This window comes from Hoplias malabaricus, chromosome 2 (genome assembly GCF_029633855.1).
Source record: "Hoplias malabaricus isolate fHopMal1 chromosome 2, fHopMal1.hap1, whole genome shotgun sequence".
Taxonomy (NCBI): Eukaryota; Metazoa; Chordata; class Actinopteri; order Characiformes; family Erythrinidae; genus Hoplias; species Hoplias malabaricus.
This window is the reverse complement of record NC_089801.1, coordinates 75544907-75571715: the sequence shown is the minus strand read 5'-3', so window position 1 is coordinate 75571715 and position 26809 is coordinate 75544907. Positions and strand designations below refer to the sequence as shown.

At 37.2% G+C, this 26809-nt stretch overlaps 1 protein-coding gene across 2 annotated transcripts; it reads left to right on the top strand.

Moving 5' to 3' along the window:
* The first annotated feature begins 2158 nt into the window (after positions 1-2158).
* Positions 2159-26809, top strand: LOC136686809 (uncharacterized). Of its 2 annotated transcripts, none has more exons than XM_066660808.1 (20): positions 2159-2231; positions 5549-5649; positions 6872-6941; positions 8072-8202; positions 8726-8814; positions 9638-9737; positions 10264-10307; positions 10732-10809; positions 10935-11131; positions 11267-11331; positions 12207-12313; positions 12466-12568; positions 13074-13173; positions 14394-14433; positions 14552-14603; positions 15008-15122; positions 16866-16949; positions 17217-17340; positions 24219-24309; positions 26324-26809. In XM_066660808.1, exons 1-20 carry the CDS (start codon positions 2219-2221, stop codon positions 26396-26398), a joined length of 1779 nt encoding a protein of 592 aa, XP_066516905.1. In that variant the 5' UTR covers positions 2159-2218; the 3' UTR covers positions 26399-26809. The 2 variants fall into 2 exon arrangements, with proteins under 2 accessions (XP_066516905.1, XP_066516904.1); XM_066660807.1 differs by lacking the exon at positions 2159-2231 and adding an exon at positions 2247-2691.

The following is a 26809-nucleotide window of genomic DNA, read 5'->3' as shown; positions in this document are numbered from 1 at the left end:
AGGAAACCCACGCAGACACAGGGAGAACACACCACACTCCTCACAGACAGTCACTCGGAGGACACCCACGCGGACACAGGGAGAACACACCACACTCTTCACAGACAGTCACCCGGAGCTAGTCTCAAACCCACAACCACCTGACCCTGGAGCTGTGTGACTTCGACACTACCTGTTGTGCCACCGAGAATGCAACAAGCCTCTTAAATTTTAATGAAAATCAATGGAAAAATATTTTATTTAAAGTAATTTTTGAGAATTACTATTGGTCCATTAATCCTGAAATGTTCACACAGTGTGAGGGACAGGTGCATTGTTCAAAAAATGGAGATACATGATTTTGATTGGACAATGACAATTTATAACCTACAGTAATATGCCAAAATCAGAGACTACCATTCTAATTATTTAAATTCTTACCTAAACAGACAAATAAAATGACTAATATTCTGGATATTTTGAGAAGACTACAAACTGATAGTCCATATAAATAAAGGATGTGAACTTTTCAACAACAACTAAATGATAAGAGTACCCAGTTTATTAGTGTTAGAAACACAGTAAGTTCAATTTATGGCTCAGACCTTTTTATCCTTTTCGTATGAGAAGACGGCTCATTGCCATGGCTCTGAATGGATGAGTTATTAAGAAGCCGTTACCATGGAAAAGAAAATGGAGAAAATCTATAGATCAAAAAAAGAGCCTACTAGTGTTTTTTAGAATAATGAACAGGCTGCTTCAGTGACCAGACCTTAACATCACTGTATATATTTGGTATTACTTAGACTGTGAGAACATGCATGTTCATCCAACTTACAAATCTAAATAAGGAAGTGGGGAAAATGATCCAAGAAAATTTCTTTTAAAAAATAAAGGTTTGTCTGTTGAAAAGAATGGAAGAAGTATTTAAGGCAAATAGTGAAATAAATATTTTAAAAGCTGTAAAATCTGATCATATATTCTGATATTTTGTTTTGCAAGGATTTATTTATACATTATATTTAAAATTCAAATAGAATTAAGTATTTATCTAAATGGATGTAAAGGGAAAGTGTAAAAATTGTCAAAATAATAATAACAATAAAGTGAGAACAAGATGTGAACATATGAATCACACCAATGACTGTACTCATTCATTCACTCATCTTCAATAACCACTTCATCCAGTTCATGGTCATAGTGGAGCCATCACAGAATGGGTTTAAGGCCCCAGCACACGCTGACCCAGGGAACCAATGCATCAGTTCAGGCCACAGAGCAAAATATGATTTTGTGGAGAGCAAAAGATCAATAATGTTAGTGTTCTAGGAAGAACTATTAATTCGGTATGGAACTTTTCATTTATGTGAATGTGCTTCATATTCACAAACCTCTTTCAATCACTGGTCAGGGACACATCCATTGGGCTACTCTGCCATCTAGTGCTGTGTAAAATTACCACACATGATGAATAAAAAGTATAAATCTCGGGCAGTGAAATAAAACTTTTTAAATCTTTTTAAATCTTATTGATAACTGTTTGCAAATCTTAATAATCTCAATATATAGTTGATATTATTTTGTCATTTGCAACCTGGAATATTAGGCTATTCAAAAAACATTTCACAAACCTACATCCCCTAGAAATTCCACATTTTGCTTACAGTTTTGGAACAAAAAATAATAATAACAGTCAGCTGAGTTTGTATAAATGCGCTCTAGGTAAACAAAACACATGAAAATATACATTTTTAAACGGTGTCTGAGCATGCGCAGAGCCGCTAAGTTAGTGTGACCAGACGTCCTCTTTTACCAGGCCATGTCCTCTTTTATAGACTTAAAAAATGTCTGGGCGGAATTTCACAAACGTCCGGGGTTTTGTTTTTTCTAGAGCTTACATAGAATTTCGAGAAGCGTTTCGTTCACAAACTAGTCCCGCCCTCCCCTACTCCGATTGGTTCGCTTGAGTGAGAAGGGGGTGTGGTGAAGTAGCCTACAATCTTCGGATTGGACGGTATGACTGCAGAGCTACCGTTATTGGTCGATAACCTTCTCTGTAAACATTTAATTGGTCAGTCTGCACATCAGTAGTCCTCAACCAATCTCAAATGCTGCTTGTTCACTTGCTTCCTTTCTGGACTTGCGCCCTTGTAAGGGTACAATAAATTGTTTCGTTTCAACATGGCTGTGTTCATTAACCCATCTCTCGGAACACCGCTGTTTTTATGTCTGCCAGGGCATGAAAATTATTGGTGCGAAAATTTATCTAATACTAGCACTTAACGTCCAACCACTCTAATACCTCTGTTAACAAAACCGCGTTTATACGACCGTTGGGCAGAATTAGGAACACTATTAGCGAAGCTCGTTCTACACGGAGTGGGTTGCGTGTAACACACATTTTTGATCGGACTATTTAAGGTTACTTCGGTAAACTTCACGTAAACTGTTATTATTTTTGTAAATATATATTTTTAATTATTGTTAATAACTACATCATGTATTTTTTCGGCGTTAAACATTTAGCCCGCGGTGTGAAAACGTGTGCTCTGCAAAGGTTGACTGAGGGGACTTACTTGGTACCTTCACTTGTTTGCAAGCATATCTGTGGTAATTCAGTCAAATTCAGACTTTATTCAGCTCAACACAAACCTGTAAAAACTGTTCGTATCGGCTGTGCTTCAGGGTTCTGGGGCGACACTGCGACTGCAGGTAAAACACAAGCAGTATACATTTTCCAGGCTTGTTTTTCTTATAAACGTACCCCGAGCAGTCACAACAAACATTGACCATCGGGTTGCTACACTCATCTCATCATTCCCTCACTGTACATTTCTTCCACTTAGGCTAAAGGTGCTATAAACTGTAGTTATCTGTTGCTTTGGACTCTTTGTTTACTCCCTTTCTCCCTGCTGTTCACTGGAACACAGACGGACAGAGCAGGTATTGGGCAGTGGATCATTCTGTGCACTGTAGTGAAACTGATGACACAGACAGTGCTGATGGGATATATATATTATATGTTTCATTTATAGTGCACCTTTTTTTTTACAACATGTGATGTCATAAAGCAGCTTTAAACAATCCAGGGTCCTAGCCCCATGTGAGCAAGTCAAGTTGAGAATGGCAGAAACCTAGACTCAAAAAGGGAACCCATCCATTTCTGGTGGAAACCGGAGCAAAACATAGCATTATATAAACAAGAGGCCAATAGAGGTTTATAGACTTATAATATACATGTGTACAGTTGTCTGTTATGCCATGTTCTGAGTGTCAGGTGAAGAGTGAGCAGATGAATTTAAAACCCATTCTCAACAGCTGACAGGAAGGTGAGACACTTGGGCACACACGAAAGGCTCTATGAGGGATGTGTTGAAACAGTGTCATAGTCAAAACTGTCTGGAAAACTGGCAAGCAAGGACACCCAACATAAAATCTTTCTCCGCCATCAGATTAGACAGGATGGGCAGTTCAGTTCGGTAGAGAAACGTACAGATAATTAGGTCTGATATTTAATTCTGTGTGATCGGACACCCACTGCTGGATTATTCCTAGTGCAGTTATGATTTAGAGGTTTTAAAAAAAACTCCAGAAGTGCTGCTGTGTCTGATCCATTCTTACCAGCGCAACACACGCTAACACACCTCAGACACATCAGTGTCACTGCAGTGCTCAAAATGATGTGACATCCAAATACTTTCTTCATTCACTCTGGTGGTCCTTATTATTGAAAAAAGGAGGAACGGGGGCTAACAAAGCATGCAGGGCAACAGAGTGTAGGACTACAGGATGCATGTATATGGAACTGACACAAGGCTAGTGTGTAGTAATGAAAAGAACACTGTAATGTTATGGCTGATGTTTGTATGTGTGTTTGCTACTGGCTGTAAATGTGTCGCCGTTTGGAACCTTGTATTATTATCATGCAATTATTCTATTGGTATCTAACAGTAATTAAAACCCTGATGAACACACTATTTTACACCTCTTAACTTTTTCTGCAGTTTTTTCAGTGCTTCTTACTTTGTCAAGTTAATCATCATGACTATATTATACTGTAGCATCACAAACCAATACAACAAAGTACCACTAGAGGGTAGCAAATATGTTTGTGTTTCTTCTGGTTTTAATAGTAAATTGTCTACAAAAAGGTATTAGACTATGGCTGGTTTCACAGACAGGGTTTATGCCTAATCCTGGACTATATCCTCCTTTCAATGGAAAATCACAATTCAGAATGCTGTGCAGTTCGGGACTAGGCTTTATCCCTGTCGTGGAAGCCACCCCTAGATGTTGGATCATTTCTTTGAGGATATGATGGCATCCAGTCATGAGAACAGTGGGTTCAGGGACAGGAAGTGAATTATTATTTATGTTTACAGAGTCACTCCAACTCAGTTCAACTGCTCCACAATCCAGTTAAGCTATGTTATGTATGCTAGCTGACCCTTGTTAGTGTGTTGGCCACTGTGGGCGTAAGCTCAAGTGCCGCTGCTCCAAAATGGCTGTGCCTGCACAATGAATCCATGTATTAATGAATGTATACATTAATCCAATGGTAACTGTATTAAGTAATAATAAAGGATGTCTACAATCATTCTAATATTTAGTGTTGTACCCCCCTATTATGTATAGGCTGGACAATGTTGCCTCCTAAGCTTATGATGAAGATAAATGTTTATCCTTCAATGTTTTATTTATACTAGAGAATTTGTTTAGTTGACTGTTTGTTTTTGTCCAAAACATACCATTTGGGTGGCACGGTGGCGTAGCAGGTAGTCACACAGCTCCAGGGACCTGGAGGTTGTGGGTTCGAGTCCTGCTCCGGGTGACTCTCTGTGAGGAGTGTGGTGTGTTCTCCCTGTGTCTGCGTGGGTTTCCTCCGGGTGACTGTCTGTGAGGAGTGTGGTGTGTTCTCCCTGTGTCTGCCTGGGTTTCCTCCTGGTGACTGTCTGTGAGGAGTGTGGTGTGTTCTCCCTGTGTCTGTGTGGGTTTCCTCCCGGTGACTGTCTGTGAGGAATGTGGTGTGTTCTCCCTGTGTCTACGTGGGTTTCCTCCGGGTGACTCTCTGTGAGGAGTGTGGTGTGTTCTCCCTGTGTCTGCGTGGGTTTCCTCCGGGTGCACTGGTTTCCTCCCACGGTCCAAAAACACAGGTTGGTAGGTGGACTGGTGACTCAAAAGTGTCCGTAGATGTGAATGTGTGTGTGTTGCCCTGTGAAGGACTGGCGCCCCCTCCAGGGTGTGTTCCCACCTTGCGCCCAATGATTCCAGGTAGGCTCTGGACCCACCGTGACCCTGAATTGGATAAGGGTTACATATAATGAATGAATGAATGAATGAATGAAAGAAAACATACCATGTCACAATGGAGGATTTGATGACTCAAATCATGAGTGCTAAGGTATCAGTTTAGAGCCTGCTAGTGTTGAACTGGATAATTCTTAACTATTCAGGTTTATATTTAAAATGTATTGTTCAGTAGAGTAATCACCTTGTTATTGGTCAAGTTTCTCTTTGTTCTTTATTCTCATGTTGTTTAACATTTTTATTTTTTGATTATATTTTGCAGTCCCTCAGCTCATACATGGTGGCAAGTTAGACTTCCTGGTGTTTGATTACCTGTCGGAAATCACTATGTCCCTACTCACAGCAGCCAAAGCTAAGATGCCTGTAAGTTTTTCTACCATAGTGTTTTGGATTTTCATGACTCTGTAAATGTTAATAGAGTGTGTATTTTGTATCGTTGCCATCTGGTAACCAAATATTTCTCTACTATTTTTGATTCCTCATGCTGGGAACTGTTGACCATCAATGCATTCATGCAGGGCGCAGTGATGTTTGCAGCATAGTTTCTGTTGGACATTACAATGGTCCCTGTGACCATCAACATTTATATTCCTTGTCTTGCAACCATGGTATGTCAACTGCCAGTTAACCAAACCAAAGTGGCCTGAGAGCTATGAATCTTAGTGTTCCCTACCAAGTAGATGCAGAAGGTTTATTTCAAGGTGATGCAATTGTGTGTTTGTTTTTAAATCTAGCTCCTTCCTTGTCCTGCAAAAATGTACTTTTGTTTGTAACAGCTATCTAGTGAAATAGCTCATTGTCCAACAAACTGAAACATTTTTACCACAAGGATCCAACAACACAGTTCTGTTCTTGCCCCTGTCTAAACAGCCCTGTTCTGAACCACCAGTTTTAGTGCCTGTTCCTTTAAATGAGAATGAACCACAGTTCACTTCAGTGCCTAGGAGTGAGGAGCCGAAGCTCTGGGTTTTAGACATTTTCTCATGGATCCCTATATTTTCTGTTCTTCTTTTCACACTTTTTGCTCTGTACTCTTATTTCTTTGCTCTGTTAAACTTTATCTTTGTGCACTCATATAAATGAATCCAGTGCTGCGATTAGAGATACTGAGATGAGGATTACTAGGATGACCTTTAGTGGGCATTTGGATTACTTGGTGGGTGAATATTTATGAGAACAAGTTTGTGGGGGATAAGAAATGAGTACTGAATTGAATGACAGGGTGAGTGCATAAAAGCTGGATTCGTGTGCAGTCTTCACTAGATGGGCAGATTCCTCATGGTGGAATGCCCATTCATAAATATGCCCATCCCAGCGCACACAAAGGCATGCCCTTGATTCTAATTCTGTGTAGACAATGTAAAAAGCAGCACAAAAGCTGAACAGCTTGTTTTCTGATATAAGCATCCTATAAAAATGACTGGGTGGTCGTATTTCACGTGGGTAGGGTATTTCAAGGGTGGGTAGGCATTTCAGATACCTAAATAAATGTGTGAATGCCCTAAAAAAAAGAGATTTTTATAGCCATATCAATTTTTTTCAGATGCTGTACAGCTAATGGTATTTTTGATTGATTTTCTTCCAGAATATGGGCTATGCTCCTGATTTTGTTTTTGCTGCCATTTTTCCCTATATTAAGGATATCAGCCAAAAAGGTAAGTCTGAAAAGAAGAAATACAGTGAAACATTAAATTAATGGGTGAATGGCATTAAACATTTTCATGTCGTTTTTAGTTGGATATAGTGTTAAAGCAGAGATGTTTGTTTGTATGGTTTCTATTTTCATATATTATGTGACATAGCAATTAAGGGGGATGTCTACAGCTGAAGGGAAACACTGTTTTCTCTTTTCTTTATGTTTGTTTACATTTAACTTGTCTGTAAGTTTTCGTTTACTGTTTGAAATACCACAAAATGATATGTAACTTGAGTTGTTTCACTTTGTAGTACTTTCAGTCTGTTTACTTAAGCACTATCCTGAATTTAGTGTAATTTCCACTTTAAGTGGTCCGAAACAGCAAAAATAAGTCAATATTACCCAACTATGGAGCAGGAATAGAGCAATATCCTTATCTTGGTTTGTGCTTTTCAAAGTTTGGAGGATTATTTGTTGTGTTAAAAAAAACAAACAGATTTTTTGTGTCGTGAGCAGAGAAAAAGAAAGCCTAGCATTTCAGACCGAGACACTTTTTTTTTAAAGCCATTTACTGACACCGGGAACTCATAGACACATTAGACCATGTTTGAGCATGCAAACAGACTAAAGAGCTATCAAATTTAGAGGAAACAGATTTTTTCTAAAAATGCTTTTTGATTTAAATGTCACTGACCAACACTGACTATACTCATGTAATTAAGGATATGTAAGGAAATGATTCATCCAGAACAGGTAGTTAATAGGTGTTTTCTGATTTTGTTTGGTGATGATTATTTTTATTTTCACAAGCTAGATTTTACACAGTTTTCCATATCCATTTTGTGCTCATCTTGAACAGAAGTGTCAACCCTAAATAAACACCTCTTTATCTTATGTTCACGTATTCCTATCCTCACTGATTATGGCTAGAACTAATTGCTGGGTGAGTAGATAGATAAACAGGAGCAAATTTAAAGATTCTTGATGTAGCAAATTAATTCTGATGTTCACTTTTTGTAATATTCTTTACATTTCATACAATGAACTGTTGAAACAACAACTGTTGTAGAAATGATTGACTGTGGCTCGATTTCACACTTGCTCTGTGAACATATGCCGCTCAGTGAACATTGTTGTTTTTTCCTGCAGGTATTCGTGTGGTTAGCAATGCTGGTGGAGTGAATCCTCTCGCCTGTGCTGCTGCTATACAGGAAATGGTGCAACAGGCAGGTCTCAATCTAAAAGTTGCAGTGGTAACTGGTGATGACCTCATGCCACAGGTGAGAATAGTGAGGTTAATAACAAAACGTTATTTGTATCCTCAGTTCCTTAATGATTAGACAGTGTAATTAAAAGGAAAGGTGCTGTAACACAGTATCAAACATGTATCTATTCCAGCTATTTGGGAGTGTGTTTCAGACATCAAATTACGTTTGTTTCTTTTGTACAAAATACATTAAAACGTTGGATATATGTTCTTTGTCAATTAAATAAATCTTCTAGAGAATTAACAAATCAGGTTCTTGTTGTTATTACATTTTACAAAATGTCCCAACTTTTCCAGAAATGGGACTTGTATAAAATAATGTGATGAATCCTAATTAAACACTCAACAGCCCTAAAATTACAGATTCATTCTACTTTTATGGTCACAGTAGATAAACAGTTATTAAAGTAGTGTAAATACAGTGCCTTGAACTTTTCTAAATAAATATTGATATTATCATGTGTGAATTTGTGCTCAATAATTCATAGTTTACTCTTAATGTCAGTAAAAATATTAAAATCTTTTGCTCTCTTTAGAAAGACTCATTGAGTATGTTGAGGATGGCTGATGCTGAAGCAAAGAAACCACTTCCCAAAACTGTACACAGTATGAACGCATATCTGGGGTAAGGAGAAAGTGACAAGGTAAAGGTCACTACAACAAACCATTGTGGTTCCTATGATTATACATTGAGGTTAATTACTTAATCAAGCACGACCAATAAATCAGCCCACTTAATATGTCCTATTAAAAAAAGATAATATTAGATTTAGTTCTGGTCACCTGCACTTAACAAACCTTGAGAATGGCATTGGTTTTTTTTTCTCCATCCCCCGAAACTGCAGTCCTGCTTGGAGCAACAAGTCTAGAATTCCCTTCCCCCACTATTTCATTGCTTTGTTTTAAGCCCACATTCAAAGTAGTCCTTTAAAACAAGCCTTCCTAAAACCCCTCCTTTTCCGTGCCCCAGATTTTTTTTCTGTTTACCCTTTTCTTACTTTTCATTCAGCCTGTTGTGGGCTTGTCTTTATTAGGTGTCTCATGGTTATGGAGATGTCGATTGTCAGTGTTCTCAATGAGGTGTTTGCTTTTCTTCTTTGTCTACTTTTGTATCAACCAGTGTGTGTGCATTTTAGAAATAATAGATGTTTCACCTCCTAATGTTTTACATTTTAAATTAAATTCTGCTCTTCTTATACTCTCATATGCTTATTCAAAATATTGATTTGATCTCTATAATTAATTAATTAATTCACCATCAGGATATATATATATATATATATATATATAGGCCCAACTTAGCCTATTATCTGAATAAAGAAACATCTTGAACGTTACTTTACGGAACATAACCTCTGACCAACATAATCACAAAATGTGTTCTACCCATGAAATAAATAAAAAAATTGAAGTTACATGTTGTACTTGTTTTACCCTGCTTCTTGCAGTGCTGGCCCTATAAAGAGGTGCTTGGACCTTGGAGCTGATATCGTAGTGACTGGACGATGCGTTGACAGTGCAGTAGTGCTTGGACCCCTGATGCATTCTGTATGAAATTAATCATGACTCTTTCCAAGCTGTTCTAAAAAGAAACATTTAAAAAAAATAATTATACTAGTTTTCCTTGCTAAATATTTGCAAAGTTCTGTTGCTAAGCTGTGCATAGGGCTGGACAATTTATATCGTGATATATTTCTTAATTACTGTCAATACGATATCCTTCCGAAATGAACAGCATAAATCCACTGAAAAACATCCAAAACAAAAAAAAAAACATGACATCACCATCAATCAAAAACCCACTGGCTTTGCCAATGTTAAAATGTTTAAACCAAATTTTAAATGGAATGCACTAAACAGACAATGTCAGTCAGTGACAGATGGATTAAATAATATATATTCATATATTGAAAATGTGTTCTTATCATTGTTATTGGAATATTTTATATTGTGATGTATATTTTGATGTTGAATTATTGTCCGCCCCTAACCATGCATACCTTTTCAGTGATAATTCCCTTTATTTGGTATTAACGTCTAAATCTGAGTAATGTTGTTATGTTTTTTTTGACAGTTTGGTTGGGAAAAAAGTGACTATGACCTCCTGGCTGCTGGAAGGTACTCTTACAGTTATGTGTTTGTTCTGTGACACATGTGAAAGGGTCTTACAAAAGAAATAAGTAGAGCTTAGGGTAAATGTGTTGTAAGGGGCTCTTTGGTATTTTTCACATGAATTGCATTTATTGTTTGAATGAGCGTGTCTTTATTGAGCAAGATACCTCACTTTCATTATGAGTGTACAAAGGAAGTGAACACGGCCAGCCGTAAACAATTACATGACGTGCTTTGTTGTACTAAGGAAATATGGATACATTAATCATGACAGAGTTTATACACAAGATGAACAGACCTTTCTGAATGATCAAAGGATCTTTTTAGAAAATCTTAATGTTTAGAGAATATTTAGGGAATACATTTACCATGTTTTTAAATATTGTGAGCTGAACGTTCCTAAAAACCAGAACAATTCTCTTTCCTTAAGCCTTGCAGGACACCTTATAGAATGTGGTGCTCAAGTCACTGGTGGAATTTTTACAGATTGGCAGAAAGTTCCAGACTGGTAAGTGTGTTGACCCTTTCCTGGAATACTTTAGTAAACTTGCTGTGAAACAACAGAAATAATGAATAACACATTTGCCTATGTATTACAAACAATGTATTTCCAATGAACTCTTCCCACTGTAGGGACAACATCGGTTTTCCAGTGGTTGAGTGTTCAGCAGATGGCTCATTTACACTGTCCAAACCACCCAAAACTGGTGGGCTGGTCTCATTTGGTACAGTAGCAGAACAGTTAGTATATGAAATTGGTGACCCACAGCGTTACCTCCTTCCCAATGTCACGTGTGACTTCTCACAGGTCAACATCACTGAGATACCAGGTGGGATGAGGCCTACATGAAATAATACAAATTAAATATGGAGATAATTGTAGTTTCATATCTGTATGATTAAAAATCTTTGTGGATGGTTTACTTCATCTCGTTCATAAGCTGTATTTACGTCTCATTTTTAAGGTGTGGATGGTGGAGCTGTCCAAGTAAGTGGAGCAAAGGGATCACTTCCGTCAGGTGACTACAAGGTAAGTCTTGTCGGCCAGGTAGCAAATACTTTAAATACTTGTAAATCAAATAGTAGTACATTCTTAATATAAAGTGATTAGGTGTTTTTTTGAAATGTTTTTGATTTGTTGTGTGTCACATGACATGAGTACTGTAGAAGCCTGTCCAGTAGTTTTTATTTGTTAGAAATTTAAAAAATGAGCAGTTATGTACATGGGCTGGTTACAGAAAGTGATTAAACCGCTAGAACATAACTTTTATGTAAGTGTGTGTTATAGGTTTAACCAGAAATGGACTATTCATTACTTTTTAAAACTACCCACGTTTAGTCTGACAGTGTTTAACTGTACCTTAATGTATAGGGGTTTTTATTAGATTTTGTAGTAGGGTCAACAAAAAAACAGCCATAAGCTATCTTCTTTTTGGATACACATTCGAAACCAGTAACTGTGAATGACCATCCATTATGGATTCAGCAACATAAAAGAACTCGTTTAACGTTAAAATTTGTTCTACCCAACATGCACTGCCATGTGATTATTATTTTTTTTATTATTATTTTCTGGTGATTGAAACCACATGGAACATTTGTCATCCTATGTGAAAATCACCAGTGACTCTATTTGCTAATTCCTGATGGGGCTTCAACAATACTTTCTCAGTTAACGGTGAAGCAGTTGCCCTGTGGATTATAATCCTCATATCTGACTACCCCCTTTTCACCCGAATGCTTGGTAACTGAGTCAGCAGTGGTCAGCAGTGCAACATGTCAGTAATCGCATCAATGAAATAACACTTCACGATGCTTTTGTTGGATTTCCATAACTTAAACTCCTTAAAATCAGCATCTCAGTATAAAAGTAATGTGTTTATTTTAAATGACTATTGTTCCAAGGTTTGTGCCACGTATATGGATGGGTTCAGGACTACGGCAGTTTGTCCAGTGGGCGGTCCTAGAGCTGCAGAAAAAGCCAGATTTACAGCGGAGAGCATTATCAAAAGGTCTTTGAAATGTTATGACATACACTAGCAAGCCAAGAAAACTTGGCTATTTCATGGCCATTGGTTAATTCTACTGTAAAAGCATTAATATATAGGTGCAGTTCCTTTACTGCATGAAATTAAAGATAAGACATTTTCTGTATTCACTTTAGGACCAGACGCATCTTCAGACAGTTGGGCCTGGAGGATTACACTGCTATCAACATTCAGGTTCTGGGTGCTGAGGATACATACGGACCACTTGCATGCAAAAATGTACGTAAGCAAAATTAGTTTAACACAGGGGCACCATTATTAAAGGTGGTATTGCCAGACAAAGTGCTGTGTAGCTGGGACAGCATTAATGAGTTCAAGAACAAGATTATTATTACACAGTTCTACATTATCCAGATTAGTGCATAGGATTTATTTATTAATTGTCTCGGTTCTTCTCAAGGTTTGTTACTTGTGTTTTGTGGGAGGCACAAATAAGATTTTAAGTATTTAAATTTCTTGTACATAATTATGCAAGTGGTATAGGCCCTATACAGATTTGATAACAGTCTACAATACAGGTCCAAATATTCGGTCAGTCAAATAGCCTAGGAAAGAAAATTTAAAAAAGTCTCATCCAGGTTTGCAAGTGTGAAATAGGCACCTTCTAAGTGGTGTGAAAATTGTATTACCACAATATTAATTAAATTAATTGTCTTTCACTGTTCCAGTGCTGAAACAAATTATTACTCTTAAAGAATTGTTCTCATAAATGTTTCATATAAAGGACCTTCGAGAAGCAGTGATTTGGATGGCTGTCCATCACAGGCAGAAAAAAGCCCTGGAAATTTTCTCCAGAGAAGTGGCTCCAGCAGGAACGGGCATGGGTATGTTATTGTATGGTACATTTAGTGCTGGACGATATGAGCGCAAATAAATATCACGATTAATTGTACATTTTACCACGATATTGATTAATGAATTGATTAATTTGTATTTTTGACTCATAGTTCAGTGATGAGGTGTGTACTGTAAATATGCTCCGGTATTAAAGCAGGGATATTTTTTCTAATGTCGCTGGGAGCTTTTTCCTCTTTTGTATTTTGAGCACTGTTTATATTTGCTGTGTGAATGTGCTTTTTTCTCAGTGTTAACATATGACTTCTTTTTGTTCAGTGTGGTCTTAATTATAGTCAAAACACAGCAAGTTTAAACCACAGACATGGGGTTTTTCTTTGGTGCGAGCTGCTTAAGTCCCTTGGTTGGTCTCAGCTCTGAGTGGGGGCATAAATAATAAAAACAGTTAAAAAATTTGATATAATCGATATATAGACAAGATTATGTGCAGAAATGTACCAATGCTTCAGTCTAACAGCAACATATGGTTTCTGTTGGAGTATTAACTTTTTATCTTCAAAATAGTAACTTTTAAAGAAGTCAAAAACATTTTTGTGTAAGTTAATTCAAAGAGTTGTTTTAGGCCATTAGTTTGTTTGTGATTAAAGGTTTTATACAATGTAAAGGGCAATGGATATTTTCATTCATTCATTCATTATCTGTAACCCTTATCCAGTTCAGGGTCGCGGTGGGTCCAGAGCCTACCTGGAATCATTGGGCGCAAGGCGGGAATACACCCTGGAGGGGGCGCCAGGCCTTCTCAGGGCAACACACACACTCGCACATTCACTCACACCTACGGACACGTTTGAGTCGCCAATCTACCTAGCACATGTGTTTTTGGACCGTGGGAGGAAACCGGAGCGCCCAGAGGAAACCTACGTGGACACAGGGAGAACACACCACACTCCTCACAGACAGTGACCCTTAACTGGATAAGTGCTTACAGACAGTGAATGAATGAATGTATATATATATTGGGGAACAAAATTGAAAATCTGTGCCATGATCTTTGCACAGTTTATATTTTGATTTCTTTTCTTCTCAATTTGGTTAGCTAAGCGTATAAACAGAAATTATGGAGAGGTATGTTTTCTGCAGATGGTTTGTACTTATTTCCACATGTAATTTTAATTAACAAGCACATCATTTACCCATTACCCAAGGTAGTTGGTCTTAGGTTGGATTATTCTTGTTTTTGAACTTACAGCTCCTGGACTCACGGGCATTGTGGGAGGTCGACCTAGAATGTGGGTATTTTTAAGTTATTTCAGACTTTCCTCTTAGTGTAAAATACTTTTAAGGTCTCTTTAATGGCATTATTGTTTTTAATGTTTTGAATTATGGTTTCGGCCTATTTGTCTCCAGATCACCCGTGCTGAAGCCTTTTTTCTTTCTGCATCCAAAAGCAGAACTTGAGGTACAAGTGTTGAATTAATTAGTCATATATAATTTCTTCTATAGAACCAAAATTTTATGATAAAAATTACTAAAGTAAATAAAATACAAATCTACATAAAGGTTACTCTTACTTGCCTTAGGTTTACAATTAATTGTGTGTATAATTTTGAATTTCTGTCAATGATCCTGGGCAAAAAATAACTAGCTGTAATATTTTCCTGATAGATGCAAATGAATTGATGATAACTGTAACATGGAAAGTAATTAACAGCCCAATCACAAATTAGGCTTAGAGCTCCTTAATACTTTGAATATAACTGTATTATTGGTTCTAGAACGTTAGTATCTCTTTGTAGAAAAATGAAAAAAAATGATCTATTATTGCATTGCTTCAGGAATTGTAAGTATGAATACCTGATTTAGGTCAGCCTTCACCTAAATGGAGAGTTGGTGGAGACCTTCAGAGATACTGAGTCTTCTTTACCTGAAGGGCCTGCTCAATCTTGGCTTCCAGAAGGAAATGTTTACAAGCCCCCAGGTTTGTTTATGAATCAGTTACAAGGTCTTTTTAAAAATCGTAATGAAAATGATTTGTTATTACATGAATGACAGGCAGAGTAAGATGTTTTAGGATACAGTTTGAAATTTGATGTAAAAACTCATTCAAAAAATGTTAAATCAGCTTATGACATAGATTTTTCATTCTTAAACTTAAGGCATTGATCTCAAATTAGGGTGGAAAATTTTAAGCAAGCAGTCTAAACGAAACGCAGGCCTTCAGTCACATACCACACATGGCATTAAGAGACTGACCTGTAGGATCAGCCACATAAAAAGGGTTATATAACAACGCTGGTCCTATTGTTCTACTGGGCTTGTTCTACAGTGCTTGTGTTCCCAGGGGGCTTTGTGTGTTGACCACTGAAAAGCGCAAAACTCTTTTTAGTGTCCTGGCAAGATCGGCCTTGGCTGCGTTATCCTTGAGCCACTTTGTGGTTGAGCTTAACAAGCTTAACAACCTTCCAAGTAATCAGGACCGTCCTTTCATTAGAGGTTAGGTTTGCAAAACGTGCAAGTATGCAACGCACTCTTGTGTATTCTTTCACACAAGCATAATTAAATCCCCCTTTTCATGTGGAAATCTCAGTTTTAGACTATTTCAATCTAAAGTAATTGTGTATAAAGCCCATTTGCAAAATAGTTGTTACACTGCTAAATGTAAACTAAAACAGGATGTGACCATGTCTAAATATTTTAAATTTTATATTGAATATAGTAACAAGACAATATTTTAAATTTTGAAACTAATAAATTCTATTGGATTTTGCCCATTTTTAATTTGATGCCACATTACAAACAAGTTGGGACAGGGGCATATTTACCACTGTTTTGCTTCAGGAACTGAGTAAAGGAATCAAGGTGCTGAACTAGTCCAGACCTGTCAACCATTGAATACCACTGCTGCATTAGGGAACAAAAGACACTCTGAATACCCTGAGGTGTTGAGCAGCTGAAATCCAAGGTCAAGCAAGAATGGGAAAACATTTGACTTTCAAAACTACAGCAATTGGTCTCCTCATTTCCCAAATATTAATGTTATTAAAAGTAAATGTGATGCAACACAGTGGTAAACATACCCCTATCCCAGCTTTCTTGGAACATTTTGCTGGCATCAGATACAAAATTGGCAAATATTTTTTAAAATAACTATTAACCTTTTCAATTTTAACTATGAAAATGTTGTCTTTGTACTATTTTCAGTTAAATGTTGGGTTTAATGAATGAAATATCTAATATAGAACATAATACATAAGGCACTGATGCTTTTTTTTTGGTAAAAGAAGGAATAATTAATTAATTAAGATTTTAATTTCTTTAAGGTTTCGTATTAAAATTCATCCATCAACTTTGAAATATGAAGTTTTGGGGATTTTAATTTTATTAAATAAATGCTCTGTTAGCATTTCTTTTTTTTATTGTTTTTTTTTTTTGTAAGAATCACTTTGTAGATTATTATCATTATAGTAGAATAATTCTATATGTATCTGCAACTAAATTGCTTGTTTAGTATTGAAATGTAGTGATTTCATATTTTTTGCAAGTTAGTGTATGTAAGCTCTTACTGGAAATCATGCAGCGAATATATATCAATAGCAATTTAAGAAATTTTCCTTTTTTTCCTTTTTTTTAGCTAGTCTATGTTAAATAATTTTAAACATTCAATGAATTTATACATTTCCTTATTCATTTTCTTTGTTCATTTTGTCTGTCCATTTCTCAGACCTGCCAGTGGGCCCTCATAGTTACAGGCTTGAAGAATTGGCTTATACACGAAGTGGAGACAAAGGAGACTCTGCTAATATTGGTGAGATTGCTCTTTAGTTTCTTTTCACGTATGTACATAAAGTTTCTAACTTATAGAATCTTTTATAACTTTCTCCAGACATTAGTTTTTCACAGAATTTTGTGACGTAAAATACAACACAGTATCACATTTCTCTCAGAGAAACATTTAATTTATTTATATATAAAGAAAAAATCATAGAAATGGTTTTCTTTAACCTAAAACATGTTTGGACTAACAGAGGTTGTTGCACATACTGTATTATTTAAACACTACCATCTGTTTCAGGGGTCATTGCAAGACATCCACTTTATTTTCCCTACCTGAAGAAGTTTTTGACTGCTGAGGTGGTGCAGAAGTATTTTCAGCACCTAATTAAGAAGGATGACAATGATCTGCCTGCAGTGACACGGTAACTATGCGAAAAATGCATTTAGATTACTGACATCCATTTAAAAGGCATTAGAGAGATAAATGAGGCACCTTTCGTTAAAGTTTGACAGGTCATTTGAACTAATCAGAGCGTGCCACATCAAGCCCCACCCCCTTTGAGTACAGGAAGTCCCACCTCTTGACCAATCAAAATTGTTTGTTTGACTGGAAGTCCCGCCTTTCGACCAATCACAAGTAACCGGAAGTAACCTCCCCTATATATCCGGTTCCCACCGTCATCCCATTTCCCCCCCCACACACACACCCCTAAACACCCACCAGCACATAGATAACATCAACCACCACACACACATAAACACACATACATAAATGACATAACATGAGGAGAGGCATCCGTTGCGCACACACACAGAGTTAACATGAGCACCACACCCGCCCCAACCCCTTGCTACACACACACACACTCAAAGACAGCACCCCCCTCCACAACCCCTTACTACACACACACACAAGCATATATGTGTTGAATAGATACCATACCTGTCAAAAGAGAAGAAAAGACTTGTATCAATTTGTTTTACATTTTTTATCATATTTTTTCAATGATATGTAGTAAGACTGTATAGGGTTTACGACCGGCGAATGTGTTCAGGGTGGATTAGATCTCAAGACTCTGGTTAAACAGATATCACAAGTTGTTCTAATCGAATGATTTACCCAAATACATTTTAAATGATATTGACCAATCGGATTTGTATTCAGACATATACGTAGGGTTACATTGTCTTTCCCAGGGGCGTGACCCTGTGAGGAAAGGTATAAGAATTAGTGTTTTAAGATAAAAAGTTGAAGCTACAAAGCTGAGAGACGATGGACATCACCCCTGATGCACCAAAAAAGCCTATGGGTTTTTTGAACAGATCAGCTTTGCGACTCAGCAAGTTTAATGTTTGGTGATTAAGGAATGGCATCTATTTTGACTATGCATTTGATGATGAAACCGACAGCGTTACCCTCTTTACTAGCCTGACAGAGAGTTGTAAGGATGCCACGGACATATTCACCCTGCATCGGAACGATTGGAACGTTTTCAAGAAACACAGCGTTGATTTGAATGCATATATGAACTACAGAAGTAAGGACTCTTATCCGCATTTCAAAATCCTCATACTACCATGGGATCAACCGACAGATATGTCATCGCACGCTTTTGCTCTCCATACCATGCGGAATGCTGAGGGTACTTCTTTTGTTTGCATGTCTATGTTGTGCAATAGCAAACGTACATCCTCAGGTATGATTCCCTACGGAAAAGATACCTACGTAAAAGTAGATTGGAATGATTGGAAAGATTTATATCAAGAATGCTTCGGTAACATTGATCGATTGTTTGATGTATTGGAACGAATTAATGGCTTGAAGAGACTTAAAATGAGGCTTTATGACTACTTTGAAACCAACATCAATCATCCATGTGCAAGCAACGCTGATCTTGATATTGACATTGTGTTTCTGAAAGAAGTCTGTGGTGGAGTCAGAGCTTTCCTTCAACATCCATCACGTAGCGTATAAATACAACCCCTTTTGTCAGTGAGTCACATACTTTTCGTGCTCATAGTGACAACGGATCGTGTGCTGAAATGTCTAAAGAACTCTCAAACATGTACTATGCGCAGAACACGGACAACGCATCTACGGGATCGTTCCATCCAGAACCATCGGATGAAATCAACGGATTTATAAGTAAGACTATGATTTCCATCATCCGTGCCGTGACCGCTGATCTGCTGCAAGGAATTGTTGAAAAGGATATGACAGAAAACTGCAACGGCTGTGCAATTGACCATCCTAGCTAGCATCAACACTCATGCCTCTACGACCCGGACGAATATTATCTACACAATCAAACACAGCATGGATCAGGAATTGCAGCGATTGCGCACAAGAACGTTAGGAGCCCTCCTGGGAGGCGGATTGTAATTACAAATAAAAAACGTAAGATCACAGAGAGTAAGGTCAGAGTGAAAAAGAACAAACGAAGAGACAACAAGCGTGCTTCCTCCTCCTCTATCAAACAAAGAAGTTTGAACATTTTCTAACACAATGGCTTTCTTGCAAGGTCTTTCATCCGAATGCACCAAATCTGAACTAGACATTTTTATGTTACCTTACACTCAAACAAGCATTGAAAAGTATACTTATGTCGAAATACCGCCACTTTCCGCCTTGACGGATAACGGACCCTTGGAATTTTTCGTAGCTGGTAATGGTGAAAATTACCTAGATTTGAACACCTTTTTACATCTAAGATGTAAAATTGCAAACCCTGATGAATCCAACATAGCTAATGATGCTAAGGTCGGAGTCGTAAACTATCTAATAGTGTCTCTATTTTCACAAGTAGATGTTATGCTCGGGGATCGTCTCATCAGTCAATCAAGCTATACCTATCCATACAGATCAATAATGGAGTGCGTTTTGAATTATGGCACAGACGCGTTGGAAACGCAATTTTCAACCGGTTTGTTTTATAAAGACACAGCCGGTCAAATGGATGTGACCGATCCTCAAGGTCGTAATAATGGATTAAAAACCAGGGCTCTTTTTAGCTCAGAAAGCAAAGCCTTTGATTTGATTGGACACATCCACTCTGATATATACTAAATGGAGTTGATTTAAAAATAAAAATGGTTCGAAGTAAAGAGGAATTTTGTCTAATGAAAGAAGGACCAAGGGATTACCTTCTTAAATTATTTTCAGCATCACTGTTTGTGAAAAAAGTAATAGTTTCTCTGGCTGTGAAACTGGGTCATGTGCAGGCGTTACTTAACGCCACAGCTAAATACCCAATAGAAAAAGTTTGTATGAAGACCTTCAGTCTACCCACAGGCAGTCGTATATGTACCCAAGAGAACCTGTTCCTCGGACCCCTTCCTAAAACCCTAATTTTTGGAATGGTCGACAATGACGCTTTCAGTGGATCATACAATAAAAATCAATTTAATTTTAAACATAGCTCTCTATGTAGATGGGACACAGCATCCTGCAAAACCATTTCAACTTTCAATCCCGTAACGTGGTCCATGAGTTTCATTAGTTAATTTTAGCTTCAGGAAAACAACTTAAAGATCAGGGTTTGGCAATAAACAGACAAGACTACACCCAAGGTTACACGCTGGTCGCTTTCAACCTGACCCCCGATGATGACTGCGGACAGCATCTATCTTTAATAAAGTCGGGTAATATGAGATTGTAACTCAGATTTTGAACCCCTCTTCCGAGGACTGTGAATCTAATTGTATATGCCAGTTTTGATTCAATTCTGGAAATCAACAATCGTCAAAACGTTGTCATAGATTATCAATAATCATGGATACCAGAGAACGTACAGAGTTGGCAAGAAGTTGTCCTCCTCTAAAAAAGGTCTTTTATGATGTTTTTGCTAGTGATGAGTTACCTGAGAACAGGTTGACGCAGTTTCCTGCGTTATTCATCGTAAACACTCACCCGAGTCACATGTTTAAAACAAGATGATACAAGTCTTTTCTTCTCTTTTGACAGGTATGGTATTTATTCAACACATATATGCTTGTGTGTGTGTGTGTGTGTGTGTCTATGAGTGTGTGTGTAGCAAGGGGTTGGGACGGGGGTGGTGCTCATGTTAACTCTGTGTGTGCGACGGATGTCTCTCCTCATGGTATCTCTATCGTTGCGTGTGTTTGTGTGTGTTTGTAATTAGCAAGGGGTGTGGTACCCATGTTAACTCTGTGTGTGCGTGCGAAGGATGTATATGTTCTCTTCTCATGTTGATGGTATCTCTTCAGTGCATTTATGTATGTGCGTTTATGTGTGTGTGGTGGTCGATGTTTAGGGGTGTGGTGGTGGGGGGGCGTGAGTCGGTGGGAAAACCGGATGTGATGACGGTGGGAACCGGATATACAGAGGAAGTACTTGCGGTTACTTGTTATTGGTCGAAAGGCGGGACTTCCGGGGCTTGATGTAGCACGCTCTGATTGGTCCAAATGACGTGTCAAATTTTTTTTTTTTTTTTTATGAAAGGTGCCTCATATATTGCTCTCTGGCATTAAGTGTTGTTTTTCCTCAGATAAATGTATATATATATTTTTTTACTATAATTATTTATTGGCTTTATATATAATCCTTTTAGAAATATATTTTTAAGAAAAATATAAAATATTTACAATAATGTTTAACAATTATGGCATTATTTATATACTATTCCTTGTAAAAATCTTAAAACAATCAGTGATTCTAGACTATAAATGGCATATATTATGCAGTGTCAGTTCATTTAAAAAACTATCAAATTTAATTAATTAAAAATGAAAATTGTGTCAAAAATTATTAACAAATGTTTGAATATCATCTCTGTCCAATGAAGAACAGGTATCTCCATTTTTGTCATTTTTACTTTACTACATCATTTAAACACAGCAGTTGTCCATCACATTGTATGAACATTTCCTGATGAGCAAATTTTACTTTGAATAAAATCTTTTTACATGGACTTCCACTGTAACTTAAGAAGGTTTTTTCATTCTCCTGTAAAGTTACTAATTTGGAGGGACAGTGGAACCTTGATTTACGAGTGAATCAACTTACGAATTTTCCAAGATACGAGCCGTCGCTCTGTTGATTTGTTTTATGATGCTAGCCGAGATCTGAGTTACGAGCAAGTGAGCTTACGCCACCCGCCACTAGGTAGCCCAGCGAGCGTTCAGTTCACTTGGTTATCTTGTCATGCATCTGTCATAGCACTATTTTTGTAGCATTGTAGCATTACGTGTGTACTGAGTAAGTTAAGCGTTAGCGCATGAAATGTAAGACTGCCCCAACTTCCTTCGCCAATCTCCTCCACCTCTGCCAGCATCTTCATCTGATCTTCAAGGTAAATAAACTTAACAGAACCAGTTTATTTCTTTACATTCTCTTTTATTTCTTTACATTCTCTTTTATTATGTATTTTTTTATACATTATATGTTATTTATAAAGTACATTTTTCTTATTTAAAAACACGTAACAAAAAAAATTGTGTGGATTTTGAGGGTCTGGAACCTATGGATCAATAGCAATTCAGTTCATTTTAATGGGGAAATTTAATTTGATATACGAGCAAATTGAGTTACAGAACGGATTAAACTCGTAAGTCAAGGTATTACTACATGTTTTTCATTGGACAGCAATGAACTGGACTTCACTGATTCCAAGATTACATGAAAGATTTTGCCCTTAAAAGGACATGTTTGACTTACAGTTTGTCACTTCCTGTAAGTCAGGGGTGCACAACTCCAGTCCTGGAGGGCCGGTGTCCAGCAAAGTTTGGTGATTCCTCTGCTAAAACACAACCGTTAAACCTGTCAATTAACAGATGAGTTGAATCAGGTGTGTGTGAGCTAAGGAATCACCAAACTATACTGGATACTGGCCCTCCAGGACTGGAGTTGTGCACCCCTGGTGTAAGTCATTAAAAATGCTTTTTTTTTTCTGGATAAAATGAACCTTTAACTGAATGTGAAGCTCTGAAAATGAAAACCTAGTAGTATGGATGCTTTTCCTCAGTGTGTTTAGGTACAATGTTGAAGAGCAACACCAGTGAGATTTAAAAAGTAAAGCGAACAAATGTAACAGAAACATGATCTGGAAGTTAAACTTGCATTCCTTTGGTTGTTTATGACTGTCAATGTGAGAAATATCTCTCAAACAAGTGACCTCTGTTAGAAGCCTCCATTTAACGGTTTGTTAAAATCACGTGACGTGACAACACTGAATAACGTGGGGCAGGGCTAAACACAAGATGACACAAACACACACCACACCACACCCACATACACTTACACACACATACACACACTCACACTCACAAGCAGTGAGCCAGTCACAGTGTCCAGGGACAATAGAATGCCCTTTTGAATTATTTTCGTATCTGTTTTTCACACAAAAATACGCCAGTGACCTGAAATCCATGTGAGTGTATACACTTCTGGAGCCAGGGACAAAAACTGTGCATTTTTACTTTTCCCAAAAATGTTTACAGTCAAATATTTTATGTTACTACCCGTGGAGATTAATGTTAAACATTTAAAATGTGGTTGAGGTGGTGACGAGACAGGAGTAATCGGCCACTGTTGTTGCAAATTAAGAAGCTTACCAAAACTACTAAGACTGCTACAGGAATTAGATTACTATGAAAATATTATACTGCACTACAGAAGCATAATTCCTTTAAAAACTTTTAAGTAAGGGTTGCTTACCAGTTAACTATGGAGGGAAAAGAAAAGAGGCGGGGCTAAAAGGCTCCTGGTGTTGTTCTTTATAACTGACAGATAGATGTGGTGGCCAGTTCAGGGGCCAATCAGAAGTCCAGCAGTGCTCGATCCAGTCTGTGGCAGAATTTCAGGATATTACTATCCATAAGAATCATCAGGACCACCTGAATGACTGGCCTGACAAAAATGCTGAAAATCACTCACAAACAGCTAAATCAAAGCTGTTAGAAACGTGCACCCACAGACTTGGATACAAAAGGTGGGTTCTATCAAGTACTAATCTGAAGGGGTTGAAACACTTTGTTTCTGTGTTTTTCAGGTTTTGAGTTTTTTTTAAAGAGCTGTTGACAGATAATATATAAATGGAAGATCATATTGGACTGCAAATAGGTTTTGCAAGGCACATTAGTTGTTTCTTATTATAGAAAATAACACTGCCTTAAATGTAATATAAAATAGACAATGAAAATATGATACAATTAGTTTGGTTATGTCTTATGCTGGGGGCTTGCCACATAGTGTTTGCGTGTGTATGTACGTCTGAAAAAAGATGATAGAAGACTGTATTCCTGTAAAGTACATTTCTCAAGTATGTGTGATTGCTTACAGGTATGAGTTGCCTGGTATTTGTGGCTTGAATTTCCTTCTGCGCAACTCTCTTGGAGGGGGAGGGGTGGCCTCCCTAAGAAGTGACCCTCAGGTAAAACTCATGGTGCACATACCAACACATTCATGAGTAGACCTTCTCACATGCTTGCTAAAGCACAGTTTAACAAGCACGTTATTATTTACACTGTGCTAAAAAGACAAACACCACCAAGCTTACTATTTTACTATTGCATGGAATATCTATGAAAACTTGCTCTGAATTCCACTAGTCTGTCCTCCTTTCACATCCTGATTACAACCAAGTCAACCTAACGAAACACCGTCATTAGCTAACAGAATGTATCCTGACTGGTGACAGTGGTTATTTTACCACATGTAATGTGTTCATCCTTTGCCATAGACTTCAGACAACATTTCAGCTACAGCAAACTAATTAGCCTAGCATGCAGCAAACATAAATAACACAGTATATAGCAGCCATTACTTTTGCAAGTTAGCAATACTTGTTTTTTATTAGATAAGAATATCATACCAAAGTGTTCACACTGGCATAAGATTAATTATCTAATGGATTTCAGCAGAGTCTTTCATGGAAAATCTGGTTAATGGTACAGCTGATTTGTTCTTACATACATCTCCTTCATGTAATGTCTAAAACTGAACAACATTAGAGAACAACTTACAATCTCCTAAATTCAAATCACGGCTCGTCCCAACTTACATTTTTCTTAAAATAAATCTAAAGTCTGTTAGTGAAGCTTTTTTTTTTCATAGTTTTAAATAGTTTGTATCATAATATTAAAAAATATAATGGGAAACCTGAAAAAGATCTGGGATTACTGTTTGAGAGCATTTTGGCTACGTTCACACAGCAGGTAAATGTGGCCCCAATCTGATTGCGTGATGAAATCTGATGTTTTTTTTTTTGTTCTGCTGTTCATATTGCCCGTATAATATGACTTACATCTATCTCATCATTAATCTAAACTTATGACGCTCTTAAACTAATCACAAAAGGTCAAAAGGAAGATGATTCAGGTTCTGACCAGAAGGAAATGTCCATCTGTTACTTCCAGAAAACAACCTTTTTTCTTTATTCAAAATGAGTGTGAAAACCAGAGTCTCTCACAAACGAGCCTACAAAGAGGACATGAGTGAAATAATGAGTTTCCCCGATCTTTCCAACGTTGTGATTATTAGAATACTGAATGAACCCAATTTAATAAAGTCCCCAATACTGCTGATGAGCAGTGGATTCAGCACTAGCCGGCATCTTGCGTCTCTCATCTCACTAGACTAACATTTGCGGAGAAAAACTGGTTCAGTTTCATTTTTAGTAATGAAAACAAGTTATTACAAGAAACAACATTTCTGCCAGATTGGAAACATGTTCTGTGTTAAACTGGGAAAAGACTGAACACGTAGAGCGTGAAGAAGTTAGTACAGTTTGAAGGAGGTGTCCTGGTTTGGGAAACATTTTCTTCAGCAAGGTTTGGGCCTCTTATACAGCTACATGGTAATGTGAATACTAATATTTATCAGAACCAGCTCTTCCATCTTGAGGTTGTTTTCTGTGAAGTTCTCTCTAACAGCAAACGTATTGTTTGTTACCTGCCACGCAGGTAAAGCATTCCTTAAATCTGTTAACATAGAAATAATATATTGTCCAGCGAATATTTCAGGCTAAAATCTTCAAGATCTTTGGAAGATTGTCTGCAAAATAATGTTATGGCTAATAAACCCACTCCAGTTAGCAAAGTGTGGAAGAGCGTGTAACAAAATTAAACCAGAGCAGTGTGAAAAATTGATGTCCTAAGGTCATTCAAACCAAGGGCCTCTACACTTTCTGCTCTTATAAATTCATTCAATATCCTTTTCTTTAATCCAGATCATTGAACACTTTTACATTTGAAGCTTGATTTAGTGATGTAGAATATTTTGAAATTAGGTAAATATCTTCAACTTAGTTGTCCGTGTGTATGCTGTTCCCATTTTTAAAGCTACATGCTATGACTGTGTACCCTTGGACTAAGGGTATTCAGTATGATACAAAATGCATTTAATTAAAAATGTGTTCATTTTCGTGTTGTTTCTCTTGATCTTAGGGAAAAGCTTATGGACAGATGTTGCTGGACTACCGTCTGACTGGACTTCCTGATCTTATGTCACCTGTAAACTGAAGGAGTACGCTATGAGGAAATGTAGTAAATACAGCAAACAGTCACTGACAAAAAAGGAGCCTATTGTGAGTGACTCTCAGTGGCTGTAAGGTATTTGCAGATTGTTATTGAATGTATTGAACAGCTTGTTAGATACTACATTGCTTATGGCTGTTAATACAGATATAAATCAGTTTGCCTTAATAAGCTAGGTTAACTTTTTTATGTATCCTTTTTAATGTTAATAACTGTGATATTAGGATAGTAATTTAAGATGTAAATAACAATAACAGAAAAAGATAAATACTGATATACTGATATTCCATAATGGGATGACAAGAACGTTTGAATAAAACCTTTTCTGCTCCAGTTGGAGACTTAATGCTTAACACTGTTTAATGCTCATCAACCACCCGATTCTCTTTCTTATGA